General features: G+C 41.4%; 1 protein-coding gene across 12 annotated transcripts in view; it reads left to right on the forward strand.

The window, feature by feature from the left end:
• The window catches only part of Ptprt (protein tyrosine phosphatase receptor type T), a 1,106,759-nt gene that overhangs the window by 712,633 nt on the left and 367,127 nt on the right, over window positions 1-26,999 (forward strand). For all 12 annotated transcript variants that reach the window (XM_085697063.2, XM_085697062.2, XM_085697064.2 and 9 more), the window contains exon 9: window positions 18,703-18,812. In XM_085697063.2, coding sequence (XP_085553189.2) covers window positions 18,703-18,812 — 110 coding nt within the window. The remainder of the gene's footprint in view (window positions 1-18,702; window positions 18,813-26,999) is intronic.

Here is a 26,999-nt window from a genome sequence, read left to right on the forward strand (position 1 = left end):
AAATATATTAACATAATTGATATTTGATATGTTTAACCACATCTAATAGGTATATTATCCCAAGGTGGTAAAACAAGCTTAAACCCAAGTGCTTTCATGTAAGGAAAAGTAGCAATGCTCAGTGCCTTAATTTTGTGTGCAGTTCTTACGAGCCTACTCACCGGGCTTCTTAGGTTACTGTGAGCAGCAAGGAGAATGCACGCTGCCGAGGGTGGGTATAGCTACACTAACAAGAGGGGCATGTAAGGCCTGCTAAGAGGTAAAGTAATAGGAAATAACAGCAAGGCAGATGTAACACAGTGCAGAGGGGGGCAGTACGGATAGAAAACTACGGACCTTAGGAGCTCCTTCCAGCCTCATTTCACTTCAGCTCCCTGCACCATAGTGATTGTAAAGGTGACCTTGTAGTATTGTGAGTGACAGGGAGAAGCACAGCTGTGTTTTTCATAAGCCCGCAGTGAGTTAGGCTTTGTACTCAGACCCTTGTCCTTGGAGTCTACTGTCGACCACCATGGTGCTGGGGCTGTTGCCACTGTTGGGCAGGTAAGGAATTCATACATTTCCAAGTCTTACCCGAGTGGCCTCCCCGATCATGTGATATGAAAGCCCAGAGCTGGCTGAAGCCCCTCTAACACTCTTCCTGACTTTTTCTGTCTCTGTAGCATACTTTACATTAGTCCTTTAGCTTCTGACCTGTCCCCCTCAAGGGGTGGAAGCTTGGTCAAGGCAGAGATTTCATTTTGTTTTAGTGGATGGATTCCTCTGATGGATGTTTTAGTGGATGGGTACCTCTGATGAATGTTTTAGTGGATGGGTACCTCTGATGGATGATTCCCAGTACGAAGGATGTTGGTCTGCACTGTGTGCTCATAAACCATTGGCTGAGTAACGAGTTAATGAATGAGTATCTGACATCAAAGCCCATACCCCTTTCATGATAGTGTGCTGTTCGTGAATGAACCCCATTTCATAAGCCGGATACTTGCACGTCTCCTTTAGGCGCAACTGCCCTGGCTTGCTAAAGCTGACTGTTGGTAGCTCCTCTTGCCTCCAAGTTCAGTAATGTATTTACTGCTTAGAATCAACTATGGCTGGAAAATTCACACCATGGAAATTAGAAAACAAGCTATTCTTTTCTTCCTAGAGAGCTTGTGGAAGAAATATTCAGTAGCATACTACTGTTTTCCTCCATAAAAGTTATAGTTGATGTCTTGAGCTATGAAGATTCATCTGGAAGAAATAATTTTCCTCCAGTGAATCTATAAAACATGAGTAGAATGAAATGTTTCTCCAATTTTTCTCTGTAAGATTCCCTCACACACACTGGTGTCTGCTGAAGTCTTCCCTAATCAGTTTGATTTTTAAGTTAATTCTGGGCCTCTTTATGAGGAGCGGTCAATAGGCCAAGCGGCCAGTGAGAACCCTGAAATGGAGGGGGGATAGAAGGAAAGGAGGAGAATTCCAGTTCCCTAGTCCATGGCTCTGAGCTCTTCCTTGTACAGCTTTTACGCTTTTCATTACTGCCCCCGAAGTTCTCCATGGTGAACCCATCTTATAGACGTGCAGACTGAGAAGCTAAAGAAAGAGGAGAGGAGGAAAAGGCACAGGCAAACAAGATGGAAAGGGGACAGGAAATCAGGGAAAGCAGACAAGAGATGGAGAAACTTCCTTTGACAACAATCTGTTCTCTTGTCTATTGAAATAAAAATCCCCCTTAAATTACCACCTGACTTTAAAGCATAAGAAAACATCTGGTTTAATTACAGTGAATTTACATGAACCTACTGACAAGAAGCACAGTTAAAATTAGAAATTTTACTGTGCTTTTTTTTAAGAGAATGAAATTATAAAGTAATTAACCTTTGTTGTAGAACTCTGTCAAGAGGATGGAAAGTTCCATGCTGTGACAGAAGAAGAAATGAAAGTGTGGACGAGGAAAATGTGGGTTCATTAAAGAATTATACAGAATTAAAAAAAAAGGAATTGAAGGTAGGCACAGGATTAGAAGATATGACAAAAAGAAATCTCCCAACACAGCAGAGTCTTTAGAGAGAGAGAGAGAGAGAGAGAGAGAGAGAGAGAGAGAGAGAGAGAAAGAGAGAGGGAGGGAGGGAGGGAGGGAGGGGGAGAGAGAGAGAGAGAGAGAGAGAGAGAGAGAGAGAGAGAGAGAGAGAGGAGAGACCCAGTTTCATCAAATGAAAGTCACGGTACTGCTTTGTAAAGGACGTCCTGACCTACAGAAGCAGGAATGGAGCGGGAGGGAAAAGCCCTGGCCTGAGGCTGACTCATCTTGACCGTGGCTGTGACACCTGGCAGACGCAATCACCTTTCCACCTCCAAAGTACAAACCCACAAGGTGATGGGAGAAAGGAGTACATGCTCAGGAGTCGAAGGATGTGAGCGGTTCCAGCTCTCTTTGTTAGGACACCTTGTTTAAGATATGCATAGTCTAAGCATACATGTCCCCCCACACATAAGATGGGACCAATAGTGACAGCAGGCTTCAGTCAGTGCAAAGATGTATATTTGGTCAAGGAGAATAAAAAACTGAGTGTTCATCCCTAATCAGAACATCTTTATCATCACCATGACTCCACTCACGCTCTCCATCCTCAGTAAGGCTCAGGGAACATCAAGGAAGAGTAAGAAAGGATGTGAGAGCCAAAGGATGGGAAGGAATGCTGTGGCATGCTGTCTTCTGGACATGGCATCGCTACCACACTCATGAACTCACAGAAGCTGTGATCCTTGACTCAAGATCAGGACAGCTAATGTTTTGACATTAATGGGGGAGATGGCAATCTCCAGCTCAGGACTCTTACTAAAGTGCAGTTGATAGCTGATGTGGGAGGTAAGACCACTCTCCTCTAAAGGTGTGGTGACTGCTAGCTTTCCCCTGGCTTTCCATCCATAGGGTGATCAGACAGAGCGGAAGAGGAAGAGGAGGAAGGGGAGAAGGGGGCAGCAGCAGTGGCAGCATACTTGAAGCTGTGAGAATCGTGTCTTAGGGGAAGTGGAAGGAGCTGGATGGGGAAAGTGGGAGTGTGATCTTATTTCATTGTACACATGTACAAAATTCTTACGAATAAAGGAAATATATGTTACAAAGCTACACTCCGCAGATGTTTGCACATAAAGCCCTCAGCTGTGCTAAGTGGTGTGGAGCCAGAAGCAGAGAGAGACTATAACTCTTGATTGAAAAAAATTCCAAACCAAGGGTTTATGTATATTTTCTCCTTGCTGTGGCAAGGGGGGACTTTAAACAGCTTCCAACCTTTATTTAATACAGATTACAAACACTCAGCTTGACCGTGACTTTGCCTCTTTCACTCCTCCGAGTTCTGTAGGGACAAAGCTTCAACCCTCCTGGAACGGACCTTTCTCCTCTCTGCCTCCCCTCCTCTTCCTTCCCAGGTTACTGACCAATCATTCCAGGCCCCATCTGCTTTCTCAACCTCTCAGCCTGGCTCTCATTTTCATGGACATGGAGCGCTGTCCATGGAATCCTTCACCTATCCAAGGCCCTCTTTTGGTAGCTGAGCACACACCACCCTTCCATTTGCTCCAGTTGAAATCAGGGACACAGATGGAGTTTGTCCTGAAAACTGTCCAAAAGCAGCGTTCTTTTTCTGGTGAATACATTATTTCTACTCTCTACAGAATAATTATCTGCCTCCTCAGATCCCCATCACCTCCATACTGCTATCACACTTAGCTGATGACCTTGGCTACAATACTAAGGAGACTGAAGGCATTTGATACTTCTTGACCCACGTAATGCCCACATACTCAATCTTTCCTCTCGTTTCTAGGGATCAAACATTTGTTTTCTAAGTGAAAACCAATTTCTCTACTTAATGTGCCAAATCCTACTTCCCGTTCCCTAAGGGAGGTCATTACTCTGGTACTAGTCTACTGTCTACCCTACAGCAAAATCCTTCTCTATAAATGATTATTGCACTTTCCACCGATGCTTTATTTTCATCATCTTTAAAAAGACAAAGGCAAGATTGCCCAGTCTTCCCTTCTCTTCCAGCTGCTTTTCCACATGACCAGTTTCCCCTTCTGAAGTTCATGAACACACTCAGCCAAAGTAGCTCAAATCCAGATCACTTCTCCAATACAGTTCTTTTGAGATCACCTGTTGCCTTAGTTTGTCTGTCGTTGTGGTAAGATGCCGTGACAAAACTTAAGAGGCAAGCAGTTTGGTTTGGTTCTCTTTTGGCAGAGAAGTTCATCATGGCAGAGGAGTTACAGCAGTAGGAGCTGAGGCCTCTGGTTCCATTACATCCACAGTCAAAAAGCAGCGTGCAATAAATGCATCTGCTCTACTTGTTTTCTCATCTCTATAGAGTCCAGGATCTTGTCCCAAGGAATGGTGTCACCTACAGTAGGCAGCTCTTCCTGCCTCAATTAACCTAGTCAAGATGCTTGTCCACAGGCACATTCAGAGATCCATCTTCTAGGTGGCTCTAGATCATACCAAGATGCTCATCCACAGGTACATTTAGAGGTCCATCTTCTAGAGGCTCTAGATCATATCAAGATGCTTGCCCACAGGCACATCCAGAGATCTATTTTCTAGGTGACTCTAGATTATATCAAGGTGACAGTTGGGATTAACCATCACTCCCTTGATCTTAATGAATTCAACCACCATTATTCCAAGCGTCAAATATTATTTAGCCAGCCATCACTGTTGGGCATGGTTGGCTGCCACATCCTCCTTAAAACCCCGTTTTCCACGTAGTTTCCAGGTTATCACACATTTCTAGACATCCCTCTCCCTTGGGAACTCCCTTTCTCTCATGTGTTTCTTTTAAACATCTCAGCTTTATTGACATATTTTTGAGTCTCTTTCCAGTCGTTTCAGAACAAAGGTTGGATAGACTTAGGAAAGAGGATTAGTAGACCACATAGATCTCGTTGGCTGTTATTTTATTCTGCTGTTGCAGCAGGAAAGTATCCAGCAACTATATATACATGATTGGGTATGACGATTTTCCAATAAAATTTTATTTATCAAAGCAAGCAGCTGGTTGGATTTGTATCAAGGGCCACAGATTGCTGACTGTGGATCCATTTATTTACCTAATTATTTCTGATCCCTTGGCTTTAAAATCCACACACAAGCTAATATTTTTTCTAATGGATGTCTCCAGGCCAGACCTCTCCCCAGCCCTCCCGAATGATTTACTTACCCGCAAGCTCAATCCTCTCACTTGGATCGCTCTGGTCCTTTGGAACGAAACATCCCAAATAGAAGGAGGTAGTGATCGCACAACCAACGTCAACCTCCTTCTCCCCACTGTCTTCTCTATCTTAATTAGTAGCACAGTGCTTTACTAGTGGCTCCTCACTTTTTGAAACACTGGGATGCACAGCTCTGGGAAACCCCTTCATGTTAGGTTCTCTGTAATTGGTACTCCCGGCTTTGTGCCAAGCAAATTACCTCACTCTCTACATCTTACTCATCAGCATAATCTCTTAGCTCCGCCATCAACATAGTAGCTCAGGGACATTGAACAACCTATCCCTTTGCTGGTTCACAACCTCTATTGTTACCTCCCTGGTTTCAGCTGCCGTAATCACCAGTGTGGATGATGTGAGTCTTTCAGCTTTAGTCCTGGGCTCTGCACACTGTTCTCTACAATGCATGCAGAATGGTTTTGGGGGGGGGAGGTTGTTTGTTTGTTTATTGCTTTTATTTTTGCTTTGTTTTTTTTCAAGACAGGGCTTCTCTGTGTGGCTTTGAGGCTGTCCTGGAAGTCACTCTGTAGACCAAGCTGACCTTGAACTCACAGAGATCTACCAGCCTCTGCCTCCAGAGCTCCCAAGTACTGGGATTAAAGGCATGTGCTACCACTGCCTGGCCAGACATTTTTTTTTTAACCATGAAGAAAATCACCTCAGCCTTTTGCTCTAATTCCTTCTGGTCTTTCTCATGCTATTGAGATAAATACCCCCATGACATACAATGTCCCAAAGTCACTAGGAGCCCCAGTTCTGTTTTTTTCTGACTTCATCTCCTACTTCTGTTTCATTTGATGAATCCAATCATTGACTTCAATTTTACCAAGCATGCCCCTGCCTCAGGGCCTTTGCACTTGTCACCCATTCTGACTAGATAAACAAGGCTGTCTTCTTTGGCTCCCATCAGGTCTTCATTCCTATTTAGAATTTAAGAGCTCTTCACAGCCAATTTCATTTAAATGTGGAAGCCTCTTATATGGCACTTTGTCTCTCTTCTCTGCTTCATGTATCCCTTTAGCATTTATCAACTGAAACTCTGCATTTATACTTTACCTTTTATTATGTATATTTTCCCAAATAGAATGCACTCCACAGAGACAGGATTATTCTTTCTGTTTTGTTTACCGTTACAATGCAAGTACTTAGAACAGTTCCAACTAGATAATACGCACACATAAATATGCTATCAAATCAATGAATCTTGAGCCCTAAGAGACAAAATAAATTTTACAATTATTTACCGAAGAAATCCAAAGACCATTGTTAGAGCTGTTTAGCATCCCTGGTAAGCCGTGAGAAGATATGGCTTCCATGGTTAGCAATATGGTATCATTCCAGAAAGGAGCTTGAGGCAGAGACACATTGAAAATAGGAACAATATACAGAATTCAAAGTGTGATACCCAATCCTTACTAAAGCAGCTCTTGGGAAAACGCAGTGGAATCCTAGGGAGGGGCAAGCACACAGGGCAAAACTAAGGTTTGTGCCATATGTCTTGCTCAGTACATTATGGTGTTGAAATATTAAATGCTCATGACAAACTATGAGAAAGATGCCAGTTTCATACCCTCCTTAAAGCAAAACTAATTCCACCTAAAGATGTTAAGTAACTTGCCCCAGGTTACACAGCAAACAAGTACAAACAAAACAAAACCCTGGCAGCATGGATCCAACCCATGGTCTGAGCCATTTCCCAGTAGTAGGTTATAGTCCAAGTGATGAAAATGTAAGTTTTGATTTAAAATGGTGATCACCTTTCTTGAGATACCTTCCCAAAGAATGGAAGCTACCCTGAGTGCCATAAGAGAATGTAACACAGCTATAGCAGGAGGAGCTAATACAGAGCTGCATGGAGTCAGGGCTAAAGGCAGAATCGAACTGCCAAGAGCTCAACTCCAGATGTCAGGCCCCAATGCACAGGATGAAGGCTCTTACTGGAAGCTGATGTTCAGTGTACACATAAGGAAAGTAACTTGTTCCATTTCCTGTTACTGGGATGAGAAACTCAGATAGCAACAACTTCAGGAGGAAGAGTTTTTCTCGACTTTACAGCTTCAGGAGCATAGCACAGAAATGAAGGGCAGGGCTGGGGGTGGTGTGAGGGCTTGAAACCACTGGTTACATTGTTTCTGCAGCCAATAAGATGGAGACTCCTGCTCTGCTTGCTTTCTCTTTCTTCTACATCTTACCAAATTGAGCACTGAGACTGACTGTCTCAACATGGAAAGTACATTAACACATCATTGGAAGGAGACACTCCAACTAGAGGAAGTACAATGTTCTGGTCACTACAGGCTGTCCCTCCTTAAACACCTAGAAAGTCTCTCTGAAGAGAACCCTTGTAACTGGAAGGCCACTTGTTTGTCCTGGCCACCCAGAACTGAAATAATCACACAGAAACTGTATTAAGCAAATCACTGCTTGGCCCATTAGCTCTAACTTCTCATTGGCTAACTCTTACATATTAGTTTAACCCATTTCTATTAATCTGTATATCACCACAAGGTCATGGTTTACCAGCAGAGTTTCAGCATATCTATCTTGGTCAGTGGCTTCATAGCCTAAGAGAGCTCTCTGACTCTGCTTTCTTCCTCCTAGAATTCAGTTACATCTTCCTTGCCTACCTAAGTTCTGCCCTATCTGGCCAACACAGTTTCTTTATTCATTAACCAATACAAGCAACACATAGAAAGAAGGACCTCCTACACCAAACCCTCCTCATACCTGGTTATTTCTCTAAATGCTCTGAGTACCACATTCTCACAAGACAAACAGAATCCTTGTCTGGTCAAATAATGCATGTGTGTGTTCTGTTCTTTCCTTTCCCTTTGAGTTAGAAAAACAGAACTGGGCCTCGATCATTAGCAGAATGACTCACAAAGCCAGACCATCTATACTATTCCCCCCTCTGATAATACCTTTTATGGATTTTATAAAGACAAGTTTTGGTCAGATAAAAAGGACTCCATTTTTATTAAAGAGAAGAGGATCTGATATTGGAAAACTAGGGTCCCCCAGGAATTAGAGATAAAAAAGAACTTTTTGTTGTTGGTTTTATAAAGAAAATGCTAATATCTAGTCTTAAGAATTGTTAAGTAAACACTGATATGGAATATATCCCTAAAATGAAAATTAACATTGTAAAGATATGATTTCCCCCAAAATGATCTTTTAAGAGTTCAAAACTATTATTTGCTAGATGTGTAGTTAAGGAATAAAATCTATAAATAAAAGCAAGGTCATTGAATGAAGTTCACTAGAACTAAATTAATGAGATGTTTATTTATTTTATCCACTTGTACAGAGTTAATTTCACACACATGCATACACACACAAGAGAGTTTTAAAAGACTCCGAATATAATTTTATATTAACATTTAAATATTTTCTGACATGAAAAAATTCTTAGACATATATTTCAAGCCTACTAAAGAGAAAAAGTTTTATGTAGTTCTACAATATATTCAGAAATAGAACCAATGACATGGACTTTTTCAATGACGAAACATCATTGTGGGAATTTATATTCTCAGGCTACTCACAGCCATTCATAGAGGGGAAATACCAGCACTCCCTGCCCCAGTTCATGATGGGACATAATCTTGACTTCCAAGGCAGACAAGTTCACAATGAGAGAAGGAAATTAAGTGTAGATGTCACAATCAAAAGAGAGCTGAACAACCCAGTAGCACATATATGAGTCAAAAATATATTTAAAGAAGCCAACATTGGCTTAAACTTTGCAACATTGATAAACTTTGTAATATCCATTTATATAATTCACTGCATTAACATCCTAAGAGAGGGGAGGAAATGTATCATTATTACAGTGGATTCAGTTAAAGCCCAGCATGATTTCAAAATAAAATTTCCTTGAATATGAGAAATGAAATGAACCTTTTAACCTGCTAAATGATAACTACAAGTGACCTACAAACACCACATGCAAGGATAAAAGAATAGCATCATTATCTTTGAAATTGGAAAAACACATATGTCTATCATTATTCCCATTAAATACTGTATTGTTGACCCTAAAAGACAAAAATAAAATGAGCTAAAATATTGGAAAGAAAAAGACTGTTATTAGCTACAGATGCTGTGATTATTTATGTAGATAACCCAAAGGAGTCTGAATACAAATATTAGAATTAAAACTGGTATATTTCCCAAGATATCCACATTTAGGAACATATTCCATTTCTATTTGCCTAACAAGGATGTGGTATTTTTTAAAGAAACTATTCATAATTGCAATAAAAACATATACGAAGGGCATTAAAGGAGCCCCCCCCCAAAGAGGTACATTATACTTGTGATGGGAAAATGTATCATCATACAAATAGACTAATATAAAAGGCAAATTATCTTCAAGCAATAACAACAAAAACCCCAAACATTTTTAGTGTATATGCTGGTTCAAAGGTGTATTTATGCTAAGAAAAGATGGCTACTTAAAACAGTCCTGAAGAAGTTCAATATTATTCAGCTTGTGAGAAAAGTATTCAGTGTTTATAACCACTGAGCCATCCTCCATCTTTTTCCTATATAGTGAGGCAAATCATGATTCATTAAGAGAAAGCGATGTGCATGCAGGGTTCGCCTATCAGAATGGCTAAACAAAACAGGACCTCCAGACCCACACCTGCGTGGGAACGTGATCGAAGTTAAAAGAAGCATGACGTGGAAGTCCTGTAATTTAGTTTGGTAAATGATGCTAGACTGCAGGTGTGCACTTAATAAGGATCATTTTATCATTTTATCAAAGGCATCGCTTCCAAATTTTTAGGAGCATTTAAAAAATACTGTTGGACCTTGGAAGAGAGAAAGCGTTTCTACAACATGGCTATTTTGTTTGGATTTCTCAGAAGCCCAAGGAATTCAGTGGAAGGCTATTTAGGTGGCCACACTGGACACAGAGAGGGAGATGCAGGGGAGGAAAGAATGAATCAGGGCGACACATATTCGCCAGCAATTCCATCAAATGCTGGATCTTAGAACAAAGCCCAAACACGGCTGCTGACTCATTCACTCTTTCTCCTAAACACATGAGTACAAACGCATGCAGTGAGTATTTTTAAAAGGGAAACTTTTATTTTCAATGAGTTTTAGGTGTCATTTTTAGTCTTCCCTGTGATTCATGCTTAGAGTCATTGATAAGAGCATTAGTCTACCATGGGTTGAAAAATATCCTATTGTCTTCTTCACTGCCATCACCACTACCAAACCCACCCCTTACCACACAGCCACCAACACTTCAGTGTTTAAGACGCAGATGAAAGCCAGTAGAATGTGGAGTAACCAATTCAATGGTGAGGAAACATGGATACTCAGTCATCAGCTTCCTTTCTTTCGTGATTACCAAATGTCTTAAAAACTTAACTAAACTCCTTAATTCCCCTGTGTGGTCACTTGGTTTATCCCCATGGCCTTAAGTAAAGAGAAAATGAAGTGTTTGAGATTGTGTGTTGTTCAGTAGGATGGGGATGGGGCACCAACAGTGTCTGCTGTGGTTTACCTTTTGCAACTCTCATACAAAAATTGAAGGACTCTGATGAATTCAACCATATTAAAATTAACAGCTGATTTATATCCAAAGGCAAATATAAGACACAAACTAAGAGATTTCCTGTTGTTGTTGCTGCTGTCTTTCCTGTGCTGGGGAGAGAACCCAGGGCTCTGAATATGACAGGCAGATACTCTGCCCCTGAAGTGTGGTCCAGTCCTGAGAGAGCTTCTTTTTAATATAACACTTGTTTTATGAAATAAAGAAACCAGTAAATCAACACAAAGCAGTATTGCAGCCAACAAATATTAACAGACAGGAATCCCTGTGAAATCACTTACCAGGTGGCCTAGGCTTTCAAAGCTGATAATGCCAAATATTTTTAAGGCTATCGGAATGCACAAACTTATCGAACACTGAACAAGAGAGTCCAAAATTCTGACATCGCTTTGGAAAACAATTTGGTATGACTCAGAAAATGTGTATACTGATATTCTCTTTGGTCCATCTATTCCTAAGTACACCTTGGTATCTATGGATGCACTGGGAGGAACGGTCAATCATCTCAGGATGGAGATGAAAACGAATCCGTTCAGGCACTGGAGGGTGCTGTGTTGAAAGGGCTGACTAGGAGGCACCACCTCAAGAAGCAGGCATTCAGAGCACCCGCCAATTTTAGTCTGTCTGGAAGAAGGGCAGACCACACCTCAAGTGGGTCTGTCTGGCCTTGGAGGTGGAAGCCCCTTCCAAGTCAACCAGGATTAGTGAGCCACACCCCAAATGACAGATGATAAAAGCTCATGGGATGTAGATAGGTAGGACCTAGAAGATGAGAGCTGAAGTCCGTATTTCTTCTGACAAAAGATTCTCCATTGCAGCCAGAAGTGTTGGATCCACCTTAATGGAGTCTAGTATACGTTCAAACAGATTTTTTAAAAATTCATGTATTCATGTGAGCCAGGCACAAGAGAGATCCATCTGGAAGTAACTCTATGTTCAGTCTGAGGTAGAATGATAAGATAAACCTGGGAAAATGACATTCATGAACTGAAGAGTAATAAGACACGGCTGATGGATCTCCAGATGTCCTAGAATGATGAAGGGAAGTCTCAGAACATTTGATCTGCATGTATGAAGGAAGAAAGAAAAACTAGATGACCTGTTATTCTGGGTCATGTGATTATATTGTTGACTCCAAATAAGAATTTGGGGTGATTAAGATGAAGTTCTGTAATATCTGGTATGTTGATGTCAGTGGTAAAGGGGAAAGAAGGAGTCAGTGATGAGAACCATAGAGGGTACAACACCTTGTTCCTTATGTAATCATCATGTGATTATTCTGTTATCATCCTGTAAACACAGACAAATTTTATAGATTTTAATTAGGGCAAAGAAAAAGAGAAGCTTTTTAATAAACAAGAGGAAGAAACTAATAAAATTATGAAAATGCAATTTATAGGAAACAAAAAAGTACTCCATAGCTTTAATCAAGGGACACAATTAGAGGCATTAATGAAGGAAGATTTAAATGGTGTTACAGATTAGAAGAACCCATAGTCATAGACCTGTCCTTTGCCCTCAAAAGAAGATAAAAATGAATCTGTAAGAATCAGTTCTGTTGGAATAGCTTTGAAATTTTATGAAATTATTTCTAAGTTTCTTCTGACTTTTTTTGACACCGGTTCTTATGTAACCATGTTTACTCCCAAACGGTATGTAGACAAGGAAGACTTTGAGCCTCTTATCCTCTCGCCTCTACCTCCTAAGCACTAGGATCACACATGTGTGTGTTATTCTTGAGGAATAACGGGATAACCACACCCCCAGAAACATGGAAAGGGAATAATAATGAAAGAGAAGGGCTTGTTCTGTCAAGTGTTAAAGCATATCATCCCAAACTTAATAAGGAGATAGTGTCATACTAGGATCTATGACCCAGTGAAGGCTGAAACATATGCCAGGCTATAAAATAACCCATTGTGGAAAGGTGGCATTTTAAATCACAGTGGAAAGTTTTCACTGGCCAAATAATTGTCCTAAGAACACTGTAAAGAATTATGGGTAAAATTTCCACTGTGTGCAATGTAGAAAATAAATTCCAGATGGATGACAGGATTAGGTATAAAAAGAAAAAAAATGGCAGTCAATAAAAAGTCATAAAATAATTACTCATTGGTGTTTTCTATTGGCCTGATCTGTAATGAGAAAGAGAACCTGCCCGCAGCTGGAAAGACAAGGTAGCCTAGTCCTACTAGCTTGAATGTCACCATCATAACCCCCATCAGACAGGCCCTCGTCCATCGCCATCCCTCAGCCTTTTCTGCCAAGCTACCATCTGCTACTCAACAGGGAGCCCCTCTTCCGCTAGACAAACCCTCCCTACCTTCAGACAAACATTATTCAGATGAATCAGTAGAAGCTCCATTTCTCTCTTCATTCTACTGTCTACTCAGTGATCCGACCATCTCTGCTTTCCCCACTGTCTTGCACTGCTGGAAGGCAGATGAGCTCCCATTTTAACATTAGGCTACTGAGGTTCCCCTGCCTAAGCAGCTTCATCACATCACCCTTTTTTCACCTGTCACAGTGAAAAAGGGACTTCTCCCCACCCATTCCTGCTCTTGTCTTTCCAGGGTGCTCCCAAGTCAGCCCCGTTCCTCTTCTCCATCCTTTTAACTTGTGGCCCTTTGGGGATTATTTTTGACACACCTAGCCATGGTAACCCTTCCCATGTTTGGAAATGGACTGGGTTTTTGTTGTTGTTTTTTTTGGGTTTTTTTGCCTCACTTTGCATCTCTCTTGTCTTTTACATGTTCTTGCCCTTCATAATGAAAAGATTTTGCTCATTGCACTTTATCTCCTACTTCTTTTTCAGGCCTCTCCAGGTAGTATTTACACAACCAGTCTCCCTACAGTATTATTACTCTTGATGCAAGTGTTAGGATACTAGGTTCATTAGCAATCTCAAGGCCGCATCTGAGTTGACCATTCAACCATACCCATCACTGCTAAACAGTCCCATCCAAACTCCTTCTCCCTCCATAGCAGCTGTAGTGACAACTCAACTTTCTAGTTTCTTAGTTTCTCTCAACACTGGCTCCTAGTGCCCCCGTGTGTTTTCCTCCTTATTGTTGAGACTACTTTCTCCTACTGAGTCTGAAAACCGCCTTTCCCCTCTTCTCTTGCTTTTGCTGCTGGACCTATTCCCAGGATACGATTTCCATATCCACACCTTGGCCTTGGCCTTGGCCTTGGCCTTGCCTCTCCAAAGGCTATTCACCCACTCTGGTTGGGTGTTCCACATGTACCTCAAGTCTAAGAAAAGCTGAGCTCACCAGATTTCTCTCCAAAATTAGTCATCCTTTAAGATCCTTCCCTATATGAACAACAGCCTGATTTCCTCAGTTATATTTAACTGCGCTGGGGCCCTCCCTGACGCATCCTGTCATCTTTGCCCTCATCCATCACGATCAATTCATGCTGGTTTAGCATGAAAGAATTCTACAGTTCATGTCTCTTCTAGACTCCTCGCCCTGCTGCAAGCTAGCATCCTTTGTCTCCAAAATGACTGCAGACTGAACTGACTTTCCTGTTTCCACTCTTGACCTCAGAAAGCTATCCACCACACTCCCAATACTCTCTTTTCTCTAAGTACTCTATTTATCTATCAACTCTGACTTCCACGCCACTCAGTGTCCTGGCTTGCTAGTCTAGCTTTTTCTTTGCTCATTGTTCTCCTAGTATTATATACTCTTACCTGAGAGTTCTGATAATTTGAATGAAATAATTATGGGTATAGCTATTTAACACATTTATTTGATGCTCCCTGGATCACAAGCTTTGGATTTGGCCACATTTCTCTTTGTTAGTTGGTTAATCCTAATGTCAATAATCGTCCCCTCATCACATGAATTAAGATATGTTTGTGGAGAGGGAAAGGGGTTACGAAGAAACAATAAGAATTTTGCCTCATTTTAAAAGCTTTTACATACTTAAAAACTTTAAAAGGCAAGTGAAAATCTGTAGGATGAGGGGGCCACTTGTTCTTCCCGCACACCCGGATAGCTTAGCCCCAAAATAACATCACAGAAGCTGTATTAATTAAATCACTGCTTGCCCCATTAGCTCTAGCTTCTTATTGGCTAACTCTTACATCTTAATTTAACCCATTTCTAGTAATCTGTGTATTGCCATGTGGCAGTGGCTTACTGGGTAAAATTTCCAGCATCTGTCTCTGGAGGTTCCATGGCATTCCTCTGACTCTGCCTTCTTCCTCCCAGCAATCCGTCTAACTTTCCCTGCCTACCTAACTTCTGCCCTATCAACAGGCCCAAAGCAGTTTCTTTATTAACCAATGAAAGCAACACAAAGACAGAAGGACCTTCTACACCAAAAATCCTGCAAAAAAAAAGACTAACAATCACCAAAAAAAAACCCCCATATTTGAAAGCTATGCAAAAATAAATGTGTCTTTCCAAAGGATTAGTACTGACAATGCCATAAGGTAAAGATGAGCCAAAATGAAGACACATACAGAAAACTGAGCACAGAGTGTAGAGAGCATGCTCCTAGAAGAATCAATGCAAATGACTAATTAAAAGTGGAAAAAGTTCTGCTTTCCAGTATTCTAAAAATGGCACATATACTTAATTTTTTAAATAGTCAGTGTGGGAAGAAATCAGGCCTAGGCATATTCTTCTGTTAGGAGCCCAGACTCACACAGACTTTCTGGGAGGCAATCTGGTAATATGTGTCAAAATCTCTAAAAATAGGATCTATTTAGGCCTAGTAAATTAATTGCCACAAATTTTCTTGAGGACACAAGCAAAGTTGCATGCAGACTCTTATGTATAAGAATACCCGGCATGAAAACTGAAATTGTGAAATTTGCCAGAACATGGATGGAACTGGAAAATAATATATTAAGTCAGGTGACCCAGGCTCAGAGTTTCAAATATTGTATGTTGTCTCTTGTATATAGAGCTGAGCTTCTAATTTTTATGTGTGCATTTTTGTGGGAGTGAGTTTTGGTCGAGGAAATGATGCTCCAAAGGGGCCCATGAGAGCGGAAATGTGGGTTTTAAGTAAGGAACTCAGGGACGTGAATGGGGGAACCAGAAGCATAAAAAGATGCAGGCAAATGCAGAGAAATGGGGAAAGATGGTTCAGCATCAAAGAACATATGACCATCTTGTAAGAAAACCTGTACTTTGTGTGGTAATTAAAAAAGCATGTTTAACTCCATGATATCCATAACAATGAAATTTTCCAATCAGCTTTATACTCAATAAAAAGAGATAGTTGTTATGACGATAATGCAGTCACATGCTTCCAAGGGGCCATTAAAATGTTTGATGTCAAAAAGAACATTAGAATTTTAGGCATTTTTAACATCTATGCTCTTCTAGTTATGAAAGAAAGTAAAATACAGCATACATAGTATAGATTAATTTTGACTAAAAGTAAATTCAAATTTTATGTTTAAAAAATGTGTATGCAGCTATATTCCCACACATTACCGGAAAGCTATCTTTGGATTTGGGTGTGAGTGATTTTGTTCATCCTCTTTTAAGATTTTTGTTTGTTTTATTAAATTTTCTCATTTTTATTTCTATTTTCCCTTTGCACCCTTTTATTGAAAATTGATTCTTTTTTCTTTTTTTCCTTATTTATTTATTTATTTAAAGAATTTCCACTTCCTCCCCTCCTCCCAATACCCTCCTGCTCCCGCTCCCCCCACTCCCTCTCCTCCTCCCTCCCCATTCCCAAGAGCAGTCAGGGTTTCCTGCCCTGTGGGAAATCCAAGTTCCTTCCCCCTCCCTCCAGGTCCAGAAAGGTGAGCATCCAAACAGGCCAGGATCCCGAAAAGCCAGTCCATGCAAAGGAATCAAGACCCAGTGCCATTGTCAATGGCTTCTCAGTCAGCCCCCATTTCAGTCACATTCAGAGAATCCGGTTTGATCACATGCTCGTTCAGTCCCAGTCCAGCTGGCCTTGGTGAGCTCTCATTAGATGAGTCCCCTTGTATCAGTGGGTGAATGCACCCCTCGCGGTCTTGACTTCCTTTTTCATGTTCTCCTTCCTTCTGCTCTTCATTTGGACCTTGGGGGCTCAGTCCAGTGCTCCAATGGGGGTCTCCGTCTCTATCTCCATCCATCGTCGGATGAAGGTTCCCTCTGGTTCTGCTTCCCTTGCTCACGATCTCCCTTCCTCTGCTTCTCATTTGGACCTAGGGAGTTAAGTCCAGTGTTCCAATGTGTGTCTCTGTCTCTATCTCCATCCATCGCCAGATAAAGGTTCTGTGGTGACATGCAAAATATTCGTCAGTATGGTTATGGACCCAGGCCAGTTCAGGTACCCTCTCCTCTGCTGCCCAGGGAACAATCTGGGGACCTCTCCTTGGGTCTGGGAACCCCTCCAGAATCAAGTCTCTTGCAAACCCTAAAATGGCTCCCTTAGTTGAGATATAAACTTCCCTGCTCCCCTAGCCATCCTTCCTCCCTCCCCACTTCCATTCCCCCAAGCCATCCTCAATCCTCCCCATCTCATATATTATATCTCGATTGCACTGTTTCCCTTCCTTCTACACCTCCCAGCTCCTCCAATCAGATCCACTTCCTTTCCCCCTTCATTAGGAAAGGACAAGCTTCTACGAGATAGCAAAATAACAAAAAAGGTAAAATATAGTGATACTTTACAAATATTATCAAAATTGTACAAGACAAACCAAAAGAAGGAAGGAAGCCTGAGAGGCACAAGAGTCAGAGACCCACTCATTCGCACACTCAGGAGTCCCATAAAAATACTAAACAGAAGCTATAATATATCTTAAGAGAATGTGGTGCAGACCAGAAGATCTTTTTGTATATTCTCAATATCAACCAATTATATGCATCATGACCATAATGAGAAAAACTTAAATAAATTTTAATTTGACAATGGGGAACTGATTGCAGCATATGGCTGAGGCTCTATCCAGAGAAGCATGACACGATGATTAAGAATATATGCGCTGAAGTTCTGAGACAGGTGTTCCGTTCCCTCTTTACAACTTAAGAGCGTATGACCTTGACCAAGTTACTTAATTCTCAAAACTTCACTTCCTTTATCAGCATGGAGATAATACACACTCGGCAGATTTGTTTTGTAGCTTAAGTGAAATAATCCATGTAATGTTTGGATCAAAGAGTAAGCACTTAGTAAGAGTAAACTGCTTTTATTATGCTAAAGTATAAATAGATCTGGTAATGATTTACATGAATTCTTCATTCTCTAAAGGCTTATAAGTGGAAGTTTGGGGAATCGTTTTCTTTCTGGCTCAGCATCCTCCAGACTGTTGTGCGAGGATGCTGGAACCAACCAGAAGATGCTGAAGGAAAGACTTGCCTATTATAGAAACAATCTCAAGAAAAGTGTGCTCATTAGGGTGAAATACTGGCATAAGCCATGCATCAACCTCTTCATCCAACCAACAAGTGGATATTAAACATCTACCCAGCAAGGGATTAAGTTGGAGAAAACTTGGCAGGGCCCAGGGCTGAGTTGTTAAAATGATGGCAAACCCATTTTTTATGCATCAAATCCCAACCTAAAGTAAGCTGAAGCCGACCTACTTATGTTCCTTATGCCCAATCAGGTCCACTTCACCAGTAGGCTTGCTCAGTAGCTGAATGAGAAGCTGTCAATCAAATCCATCCCATTGTTTGATTTTGAATATGAAGTTTTATTGAGATATACCCATATTTATTCATTTACAGATTTTCTATGGCCATTTTTGTGCTACAGTGGCAAAGTCAAGAGATTGAATCAGAGGTGGTGTCAGTCATCAGTCATGATATTTAATGCCTAGTCCTTTAGAGAAACTTTGCTAGACTGTGATCTTGGTTACTAGAACTGGAGAGATGATGTGGGAAGTGACATCAGGCTTACATTTCCTTCTGCAGTTCCAGGAGCTGTTCCTCTTGAGTCCATCCAGGGAGGGCCCTTTGAGGAGAAGATCTACATCCAGTGGAAACCTCCCAATGAAACCAACGGGGTCATCACACTCTATGAGGTAAGGAAGCTCCTGAGCCACTTCAGTTAGTTCAGCTTCATTCAGTGAGTTACTTCAAGGGCATCGAGGTGAGTGAGACACAACTTGGGCATATTGTTGGGCTGTTTTGATTATCCCAAAGACAAATACATGTGGATATGCCTTGCATTGATATTATCGTGGTTAGGAGTGATCACTTCTACAAATGGGTCAATAGTTTAAGGTATCAGGTTGTCCTGATGTAAAAGAGAAGATCAAGACCTGGAATACAGAAGCTAAAGTTTATATGGAAATCATAGTGCTCATGGCAAATCACCCTACAGATGTGTATATATATATATATATATATATATACATATATATATATATATACATATATATATATATATATATATATATATATATATATATATATCAGTTTGTGGGTTTTAGAATGACTCCTATAATTATTTTCTGTTCCAGGGGTAAAAGATTCCTGAGTTTTAACCTGCTCTATACCCAACCATAAAATATTATTAGCCAACTGGTAGTTCATAATCCTCCCACCCATCAACAAGGCCTTTTCTTATCAACTATGGAATAGATCATATTCAGCAAGAGCACACCCACCAAGCAGACACCTGAAGATGATAAACTAAGCCATCTAGAAGTCTGTTGCAGAACAAAAACAAAACTCTCTCCACAAAGGCTGATTATCTAAGTCAAGAACCAGCATGTGGGTAAAATTGACTTACCTTTCATTTATGTATTTTAAGACAGCATGACCTTCTAATACTGGACAAAGTAGAAAACAGAGTGATAAAGATGAGGGGCCTGGATGCTGAAGTTAAAAATGGTATACGCTGTGTCCTAAAAGCTTGTCCATAGTCTCAGATCTCCTTGGTAAACTCCTCCTCTCTTCAGACCTGATCCCTCATCTGTAAGACTGAAGTGCCAATCACTCCTTCAGACTTTAACACATCACTCGCGGACTGAGATGCGAAACCTAATCTGCTCAGGGATTCATACCACTAAACAACCATGCAGAAACAGGCACCTGCGAAGAGTGGGTTTGGGAAGGGAACTAGGCATAGCGTAAAGCATTTTTGAGTCAAGGATCAGGATTGATCTAATGAACCCATAAACTTTCTAGAGACATGGATGGTCCTCGGATATCTATGAAGCAAGACATTATCAGCATGTACAAAAGAAAATACCTCGTCTCACTGGACACCTGGTTTCAAAAGATCTATATAATGTCCTCATTTTAGAAAGTTAGTTCGGGGAGCTTGGTACAGCTCTCAGGGTTAACACTTGGAAGGAGAAATACAAGCACCCTAATGTCTATGATCCTTCTTGGGCCACAGAGAAAAATCTTTCCTTCTGTGTTATTAGAGAAACATTCATATTGGCACAGGTATGGGAACAGTCAAAATATTATCTGAAACAAAAATCCTAGCAATTCACAGTAATTCACAGTTGTGTGTTTTTCATTGTAGAGACCACAATCAGAGAGAAATAGAGGGAGGGAAGGAGAGAGACAGAGACAGACAAACAGACATAGAAGTTTATTGTTAATAGCAGCCTGTTTTTCATACAGCAGGGTAAAGATCCATGATTTAGGGAGTGATGGTCCTATCACATGAGCTTCCTCCATTGTTGCAGCATACGGATTCAGAGTTCATGGACCAGCAACACTGAAAAGACTTTAGAAACCAACATAAGCTAATTTACCATCTCTTATTAACATTTAATTTAAAAAGATATAATTCCAAAGCTACAAAAGGATATCATTTCAGAATAAAAGTCTCTGAAATTGAATGAATTTAGCTTTATGAATAGCTCATGATAATTGCCTTATTTTTCTCATTCAAAATGATGACAGTTTGGTTATGAAAGGCTCTGTTCCTTGCACTTACCTGCTCTTGGAAAGCCCTAGGTTCCACTGTTTTAAAAATGTGCCTGAATCTCTGCATAGACTTCTTTCTCATGAGCTCATCAGCTTTTATATCATAGGGCTGTGCATTGCTCTGGACTAGCAAGGCGATGCTTTGTCATTCTGTGATTAGACTAAAGAAACAGATGGACAGAGAAGTGACCAAAACAGAGTTGTGAGTGAGATATGTGGAATTTGTAACATCTGTGTGCGATCCAATCTCTGGAGCCATTAGACACAAGGTGAGAGTAAGATGGGCAATCTTGTCGGGCTTACTTGTTTATGAACCCAGTGCCACGTGGAGACTCGAAGACCTGAATTAATTTCCATAATGGACTCTTCTAAAGATGGCTCTGTGGTGATAGAGAACCAGGGCCAGTAGATTGCTACTGCCTGACATTTCTGTGAGCCATTTGAGAACACTCCAAAACTCATGGGGGGTTCTGTGTCTGTGTGTTTAGTTCATTGTATTCTGTGTGTAAGCATGACCGTGATGGTGTGTGTCACAAGCTAACGAGGTCAAAGCATGGTAAGAATGCTAATGTGGAGGTCAGGCACTAGATCAGAATCCACGTTTGCCTCATTACCGGTGTGACGACTGTGACACATGAAATATTCCCTTAGGACTGCAGGCTTCTCGACTGGCACAAACCTAGCAAAATCATAATGTAATTTACTAGATGAGGTTGCTGCAAGGTTCATATTAAATACGTATTTAGCACAGTCTTGGAATTTAGAAGTAATGTGTTATCTATTAACACTGCATAGAAATGAGGAAGTTGAGGGATAGAAGTGTGACGTGTCACGCGGTCATCAGCCAGGATGGCATATTCCTGTCTCCTGAATTCAGGTGAAGCCTCTGGTTAAACACAGGGTGGCTCATGGACCAGCACTTGGAACTTCAGAAATGTAACATACCAGGCCCCATCAGTACTTCCTGAGCCACAATTTCCAGTGTAACCAGACCCTGATAGATTCATATGGGCATTAACAACTGAGAAGAGCTTTCCTAAAAACATGGGATTTTAGAAAGTTCTTGCAATTGACAGAAGGACCTGCACTCCTGAGCAAAGAGAGGTGGGGCTTTCTCGACAGTGAGCTGAAGCTAGCCTTGAGCAGAGAGAGGTAGGGTTCTCTCCACAATGAGCTGAAGCTAGCCATGAGCAGATGAAGTTGGGGTTCCCTCCACAATGAGCTCAAGCTAGCCTTGTCCCTGAGAACGAGCAGTAGACCTTGCTTTTAGAGACATCTATCGCGAAATATGTGTTTATGAGGCAATTTTCAAATTTAATTAGATGAAACCAATTTGCTTTTTAAAATTAGGATCTAGCTGTAATTTCCAGAGAGGAATCCATAAATTACAAAGCACTCTCTTCTAGCCTCAAAAAACAACCCTAATATTTTGTTACAGAGAAAAAAAAAAGGCTGACACAAATGGAAGAGAAATTTGGATTTTTCTGTGCCTTTCTATATACAACCCAACCTCAGCTCCCCAAAGCTAAAGCGAAAGCACACACATGTGCATGCACACACACAAACCCACATACACACAAGAGAGAGAGAAAGACAGAGACAGAGAGAGACTTGTTCTCCATTGCTGAAGCCATATATCTTAAGCAGAGTGGGTCTACGCTGTGTTCTGGCAAAATTTCTTCCCCTTTAAATCCACATCACACAACAACCTCTAGAATTATCCTTAAACAATCTTGTACCCCCCCAAATCTGAGCGACTTTGATTAAGTACCATTCTGTCTTTGAACTCTGGTCTCCACTTTATCATCTGAATGTGCCAAACTGTGTCGGGCTTCAGCTGTGTAAGGATGAGAGATGAACACATACCTGTCAAACATACAAAGCAAAGGTTATAAACCCTTGTGTGGTTGTTTTGCCTGGAACCTGAGGAGATTCTGGGAAAGCCAAACAGTGGTGGCAGGAAGAACCCAGCTAGACCCAGCTAGTGCCACAGCCCTGAGGTCAGAATGACTGGAACGTCTGACAGACAAGAGGCCAGAGTGGCCAAAGCTTTGAGCATGGAGAAGACTGAGGGGACCCTGTTTGAGCAATGTCCGAGTAGAGTCTGTGGAGCCTAAAGTTTGCCGTTTATCATGAGGAGAATGGGAAGTTCTAGAAAGAATTTGACCAGAGGAATTTAAAGAATCAGGTGTGTGTGTGTGTGTGTGTGTGTGTGTGTGTGTGTGTGTGTGTGTGTGTGTGTGAAAGAGAGAGAGCACAGAGGAGGATGTCAGGTGTCCTGTTCTGTCATTCTGCCATTTTCCTTATTACCTCTCTTGAGGCATACTTCTCTCGCTGGACTTGGAACTCATCTTGTTTTCCATTTATTCCTTTGTTTCCTGTTCTTTATTTTTGTTTTTTGGCTAGGCTGATGGACCAGCGGGTCCCAGACACTCTCTTCCTGGCTATGCTGGCATCACAGGCAGACGCAGCCATGCCTTCCTCTCTACATAGACACTAGGAATCTAACTCAGATCCTCTGCTTGCTTAGCACATGCGCCTACCCACTGACCCATCTCTTCAGCTGTAAGATTTATGTTTTTAAAAGAACACTTCACTATTTTGTGAACAGTTGACTCTGGAATACACAAAAGTCTTGTGAGTGTGGAAAACACACCAGGAGGCAAGAATACTGCCATCTTCTATGAATCTGCGATGAGGGCTCACTTACTTATTGCACCTAGGTAGAAGATAGGAGATTTATTATGGCTACCTTGTTCTTATTGCTGACAGACCGCAACCATTTCAACCCAGTCAGGAGTTCTTAACTTAATGAGCTCTCAGAGTCTGGGCAGGATAGCTTCTAGACTTTCTTCCCATAATAGATGTGAGTCTCACCTTGACTGTTCTGATCATTTCCCTTCTATGACCCAGCAGTGGTCACCACGCCCCTCCTCCTCACAGAAGGAAGAGCTCAGAATTCTCTGCAAAGCCTGTAGGAGTGGGCTTTCCTTCTGTAGTAGGAAGCTGTAGGAGTGGGCTTTCCTTCTGTAGTAGGAAGCTGTAGGAGGGGGCTTTCCTTCTGTAGTAGGAAGCTGTAGGAGGGGGCTTTCCTTCTGTAGTAGGAAGCTGTAGGAGGGGGCTTTCCTTCTGTAATAGGAAGCTGTAGGAGTAGGCTTTCCTTCTATAGTAGGAAGCTGTAGGAGTGGGCTTTCCTTCTGTAGTAGGAAGCTTGGTTGAATGAGATCATGGCTTCCAATAATTGGGGATTCACTTCAGTGGGGGATTAAAGAATGCATGTCTGTGATTGTTCCCCTCCTGAGTGTCAGGTGATGTCAAAGGTCTGTCCAGACCCCAGAAACATCAGCACCATATAGGACCATGCTAGAGGTCAAGAATCTCAGGTTACAGAACCATGGTATTTGAACTTCAGTCAGCAAGATCCTCTGGTGGTGATTCCCATGCACATTTGTAACATACCAAGCTCTGTTCTGAAAGATATTCTAAAATTCCACCTTTTGGACCTTTAGAAGGAGGCAGTAGAGGCAGTGAGAGGACTGCAAGCTCATCTGGAAACATCTGCCTGAAGGAAGCATGGCAGTCATTGCGTGGAAGATGTGGCCATGTGCTAAGGAATGCCCTTTATGATGGGCTCCAAAGAGCTGAGTATTTTCATCAACAGTGTAGAAATCCTGCCATTCACACAGTTTTTACATCTGAGTGGGATTCATCAATCAGGGCCTAGATGTGAAAGAAAGAAAAGGACAACCAGAATTCCTCCAACCCAGACCATGACAGTAGCCAGAATGAGGTCACTTGGAGCAAAAACCTGTCAAGCAATTGTCTCAAAGTTCTTCAATAAAATCATTGGGAGACAAACTGCTCAGAGCTCATGGAAAATAGTAATCAATATGTGTTTTTGTTCCAATTCAATTAATTGTGCTCATCTCTACCCCAAAATAAAATTCACACCACATGAGGGAATTGGGCCAGGAGATGTTACACTTGCAACTGGGTTAACGAAGTGTGAAAATATTTAAAATTCAGACATATGAAGCTTACCAGTAAGCCTTTCTGTTTAGCAGTCAAAATCACCAAGTTTCTAATTACAGCGTATAAATCTGAGAAGCTTAAAGGGAATGAGAAGACCCTAATGAGGCAGGAATGGGTGTCTTGATTATACTAGACTTGATTGACATTTATCTTGCAAGCTATTCTAGGTACCCAACATTCAGAGTTAAGTAAAACACAGACTTTGCCTCAATAAAACAAGGCAGCATTGCTGTGTGGGAACGCCTTTAAAAGGTATGATCGGTCGGAGAATTGTCAATATTTTTCTAGCATGCAGATGGCTGGATTCAGTCTGAACGTAAAGCAGGGACTCCGGAAATCAACATAGTAGAATTCACTGCAAGGCGGCAACGAGTTCTGAGGCAGAGGAGCTTGGAGCAGGATTGGAGCCTACAGCAACTGTGATGGAGAGAGGTAGCCAGCTGTGTGTAAGATCAGGGTTAAGGGCTCAAAGAGGAGGCTTCTGGACCTCGATGAATGCACACACCACCCTCTGCCCTTTAGCTTGAGCACAGTGAGTACTTAGGCCCCACCAATACTGGGCTCTCGTGTCTATGGTCCACAGAGGCACAGTGGGAAGGATGCAATATGGTCCAGATGAACAGGAGGTAGGAAGGGATCAGCTGAATCATGACTAATACAACCCTAAGCCCGAATTCGAGTAATTTAAGACAGATCTATGTTAATTAGAATACAAGATTTCCATAATGCAGACCACTATGGGGTCTGGTAAGCCAGGCTGGTAACTAGGAAAAGAAACCTCTTGATTTTTTTGAATTGCTAATGACAGAAATATGAGAGTTATCTGTAACCCCAGATGCTGTACAGAGAATCCACAGAAAGTTCTATCGTTTCTCCTGTCCAAATAGTCCCAGGTCAGGCCAAATGGTCCCATTTCCACCGAGCCTACTGTGAGTGCCATCGGATTCCTGGTCCATTTAGTGACTCTGGTCTGCACCCAGCCATACCCCACTCCCAGTGCATTGCCGTTTTCATCATGCCAATCCTGTTCCTTGCCCTCATCTGCCTTTTAGAACACTGAGTCATCTAGCCTCTGCTTGCCTCTTCTATTTGACTTCCTATTAGTTGCTATGTCCCAGCTCCCCCAGCCTTCCAACACTTTCTTAGGCTCGCCGGGTCTCCTGCAACCTTCAGAACGCCATCCTTCCTTTTTTCTTCTTAGGTTTTGTTCCTCTGTTCTTTACTTACAAGAGAATTTGCTCTCTACTTCCTTCTTTGTCCCAGACTGATTCTTCTTGTTTCCTTTTTAGCCACTTGCTTTTTTTAAATGCTCTTCCACAGACCACACTCAATTTGATTATGTACTGAACTGTAGCCTTATCCAAGCCCTTGGCCTTTTAGCCCCATGAATTATGGGGTCTGTGATGATTAATTTTCTGTGTTGTCTTGTCTAGGTCACAATGTCTAGAAGTGTGGTCAATCATTACACTGCACACTTCTGTAGGGGTGTTTGGTGTGAGATTAACTAGACCAGTGTACCTTGGATAAACCAGATTGACTTATATAATATGAATAGGGCCCCAGCCAATCAAGTGAAGATTTGGGTAAAGCGAAATCTGAGCTCTGCTGAGCAAAAGGAATTCAGCCAGCAGACCTTCAGATCTGAACTTAAAACATCAGCTCTCTGATTCCATGTCAGCCTTTAGTCTTGAACACCCAACATTGTAGGTTCTGCATAATATGTACTCATTGAACTTTCTTTAAAAGAATGTATAGAACTGTGCTTTGTCTTAATATGAGGTGTGGAAATTTTTGTCTAAGTTATTTAGTGGTTTAAACCTCTTTAAAGATTAGTGTTACCTCTTATCACTCCTCAGTTTTACTTTGAACCTAAAACTGTCCTAAGAAAGGAACCTACTTTTTTTTTTCTGGAAAAGGTTTCTCTGTGTGGCTTTGGAGCCTGTCCTGGAACTAGCTCTTGTAGACAAGTCTGGCCTCGAACTCACAGAGTTCCACCTGCCTCTGCCTCCCAAGTGCTGGGATTAAAGGCATGCACCACCGCCGCCCAGCAGAAAGGAAACTATTTTTTTATCGCATTTTGAACCCTTGAAAAATGTGTGTAAATAAATAATGATATAGTTACACCAATGAGTAGATAGCTAGATAGGCCTCACTGCAGTCCAAATAGTGAAGGATTTCTTACAGAGGGTCCTAGCTGTGTGATTTCAGTGTATTTGTTTGCTTATTAATCTTAAATTTATTGAAGAAACTTCAATGAAGATGATACAGGATTTCAAATAAGCACAATG

The sequence above is a fragment of the Myodes glareolus genome, chromosome 10 (assembly GCF_982192425.1).
Source record: "Myodes glareolus chromosome 10, mMyoGla1.1, whole genome shotgun sequence".
Taxonomy (NCBI): Eukaryota; Metazoa; Chordata; class Mammalia; order Rodentia; family Cricetidae; genus Myodes; species Myodes glareolus.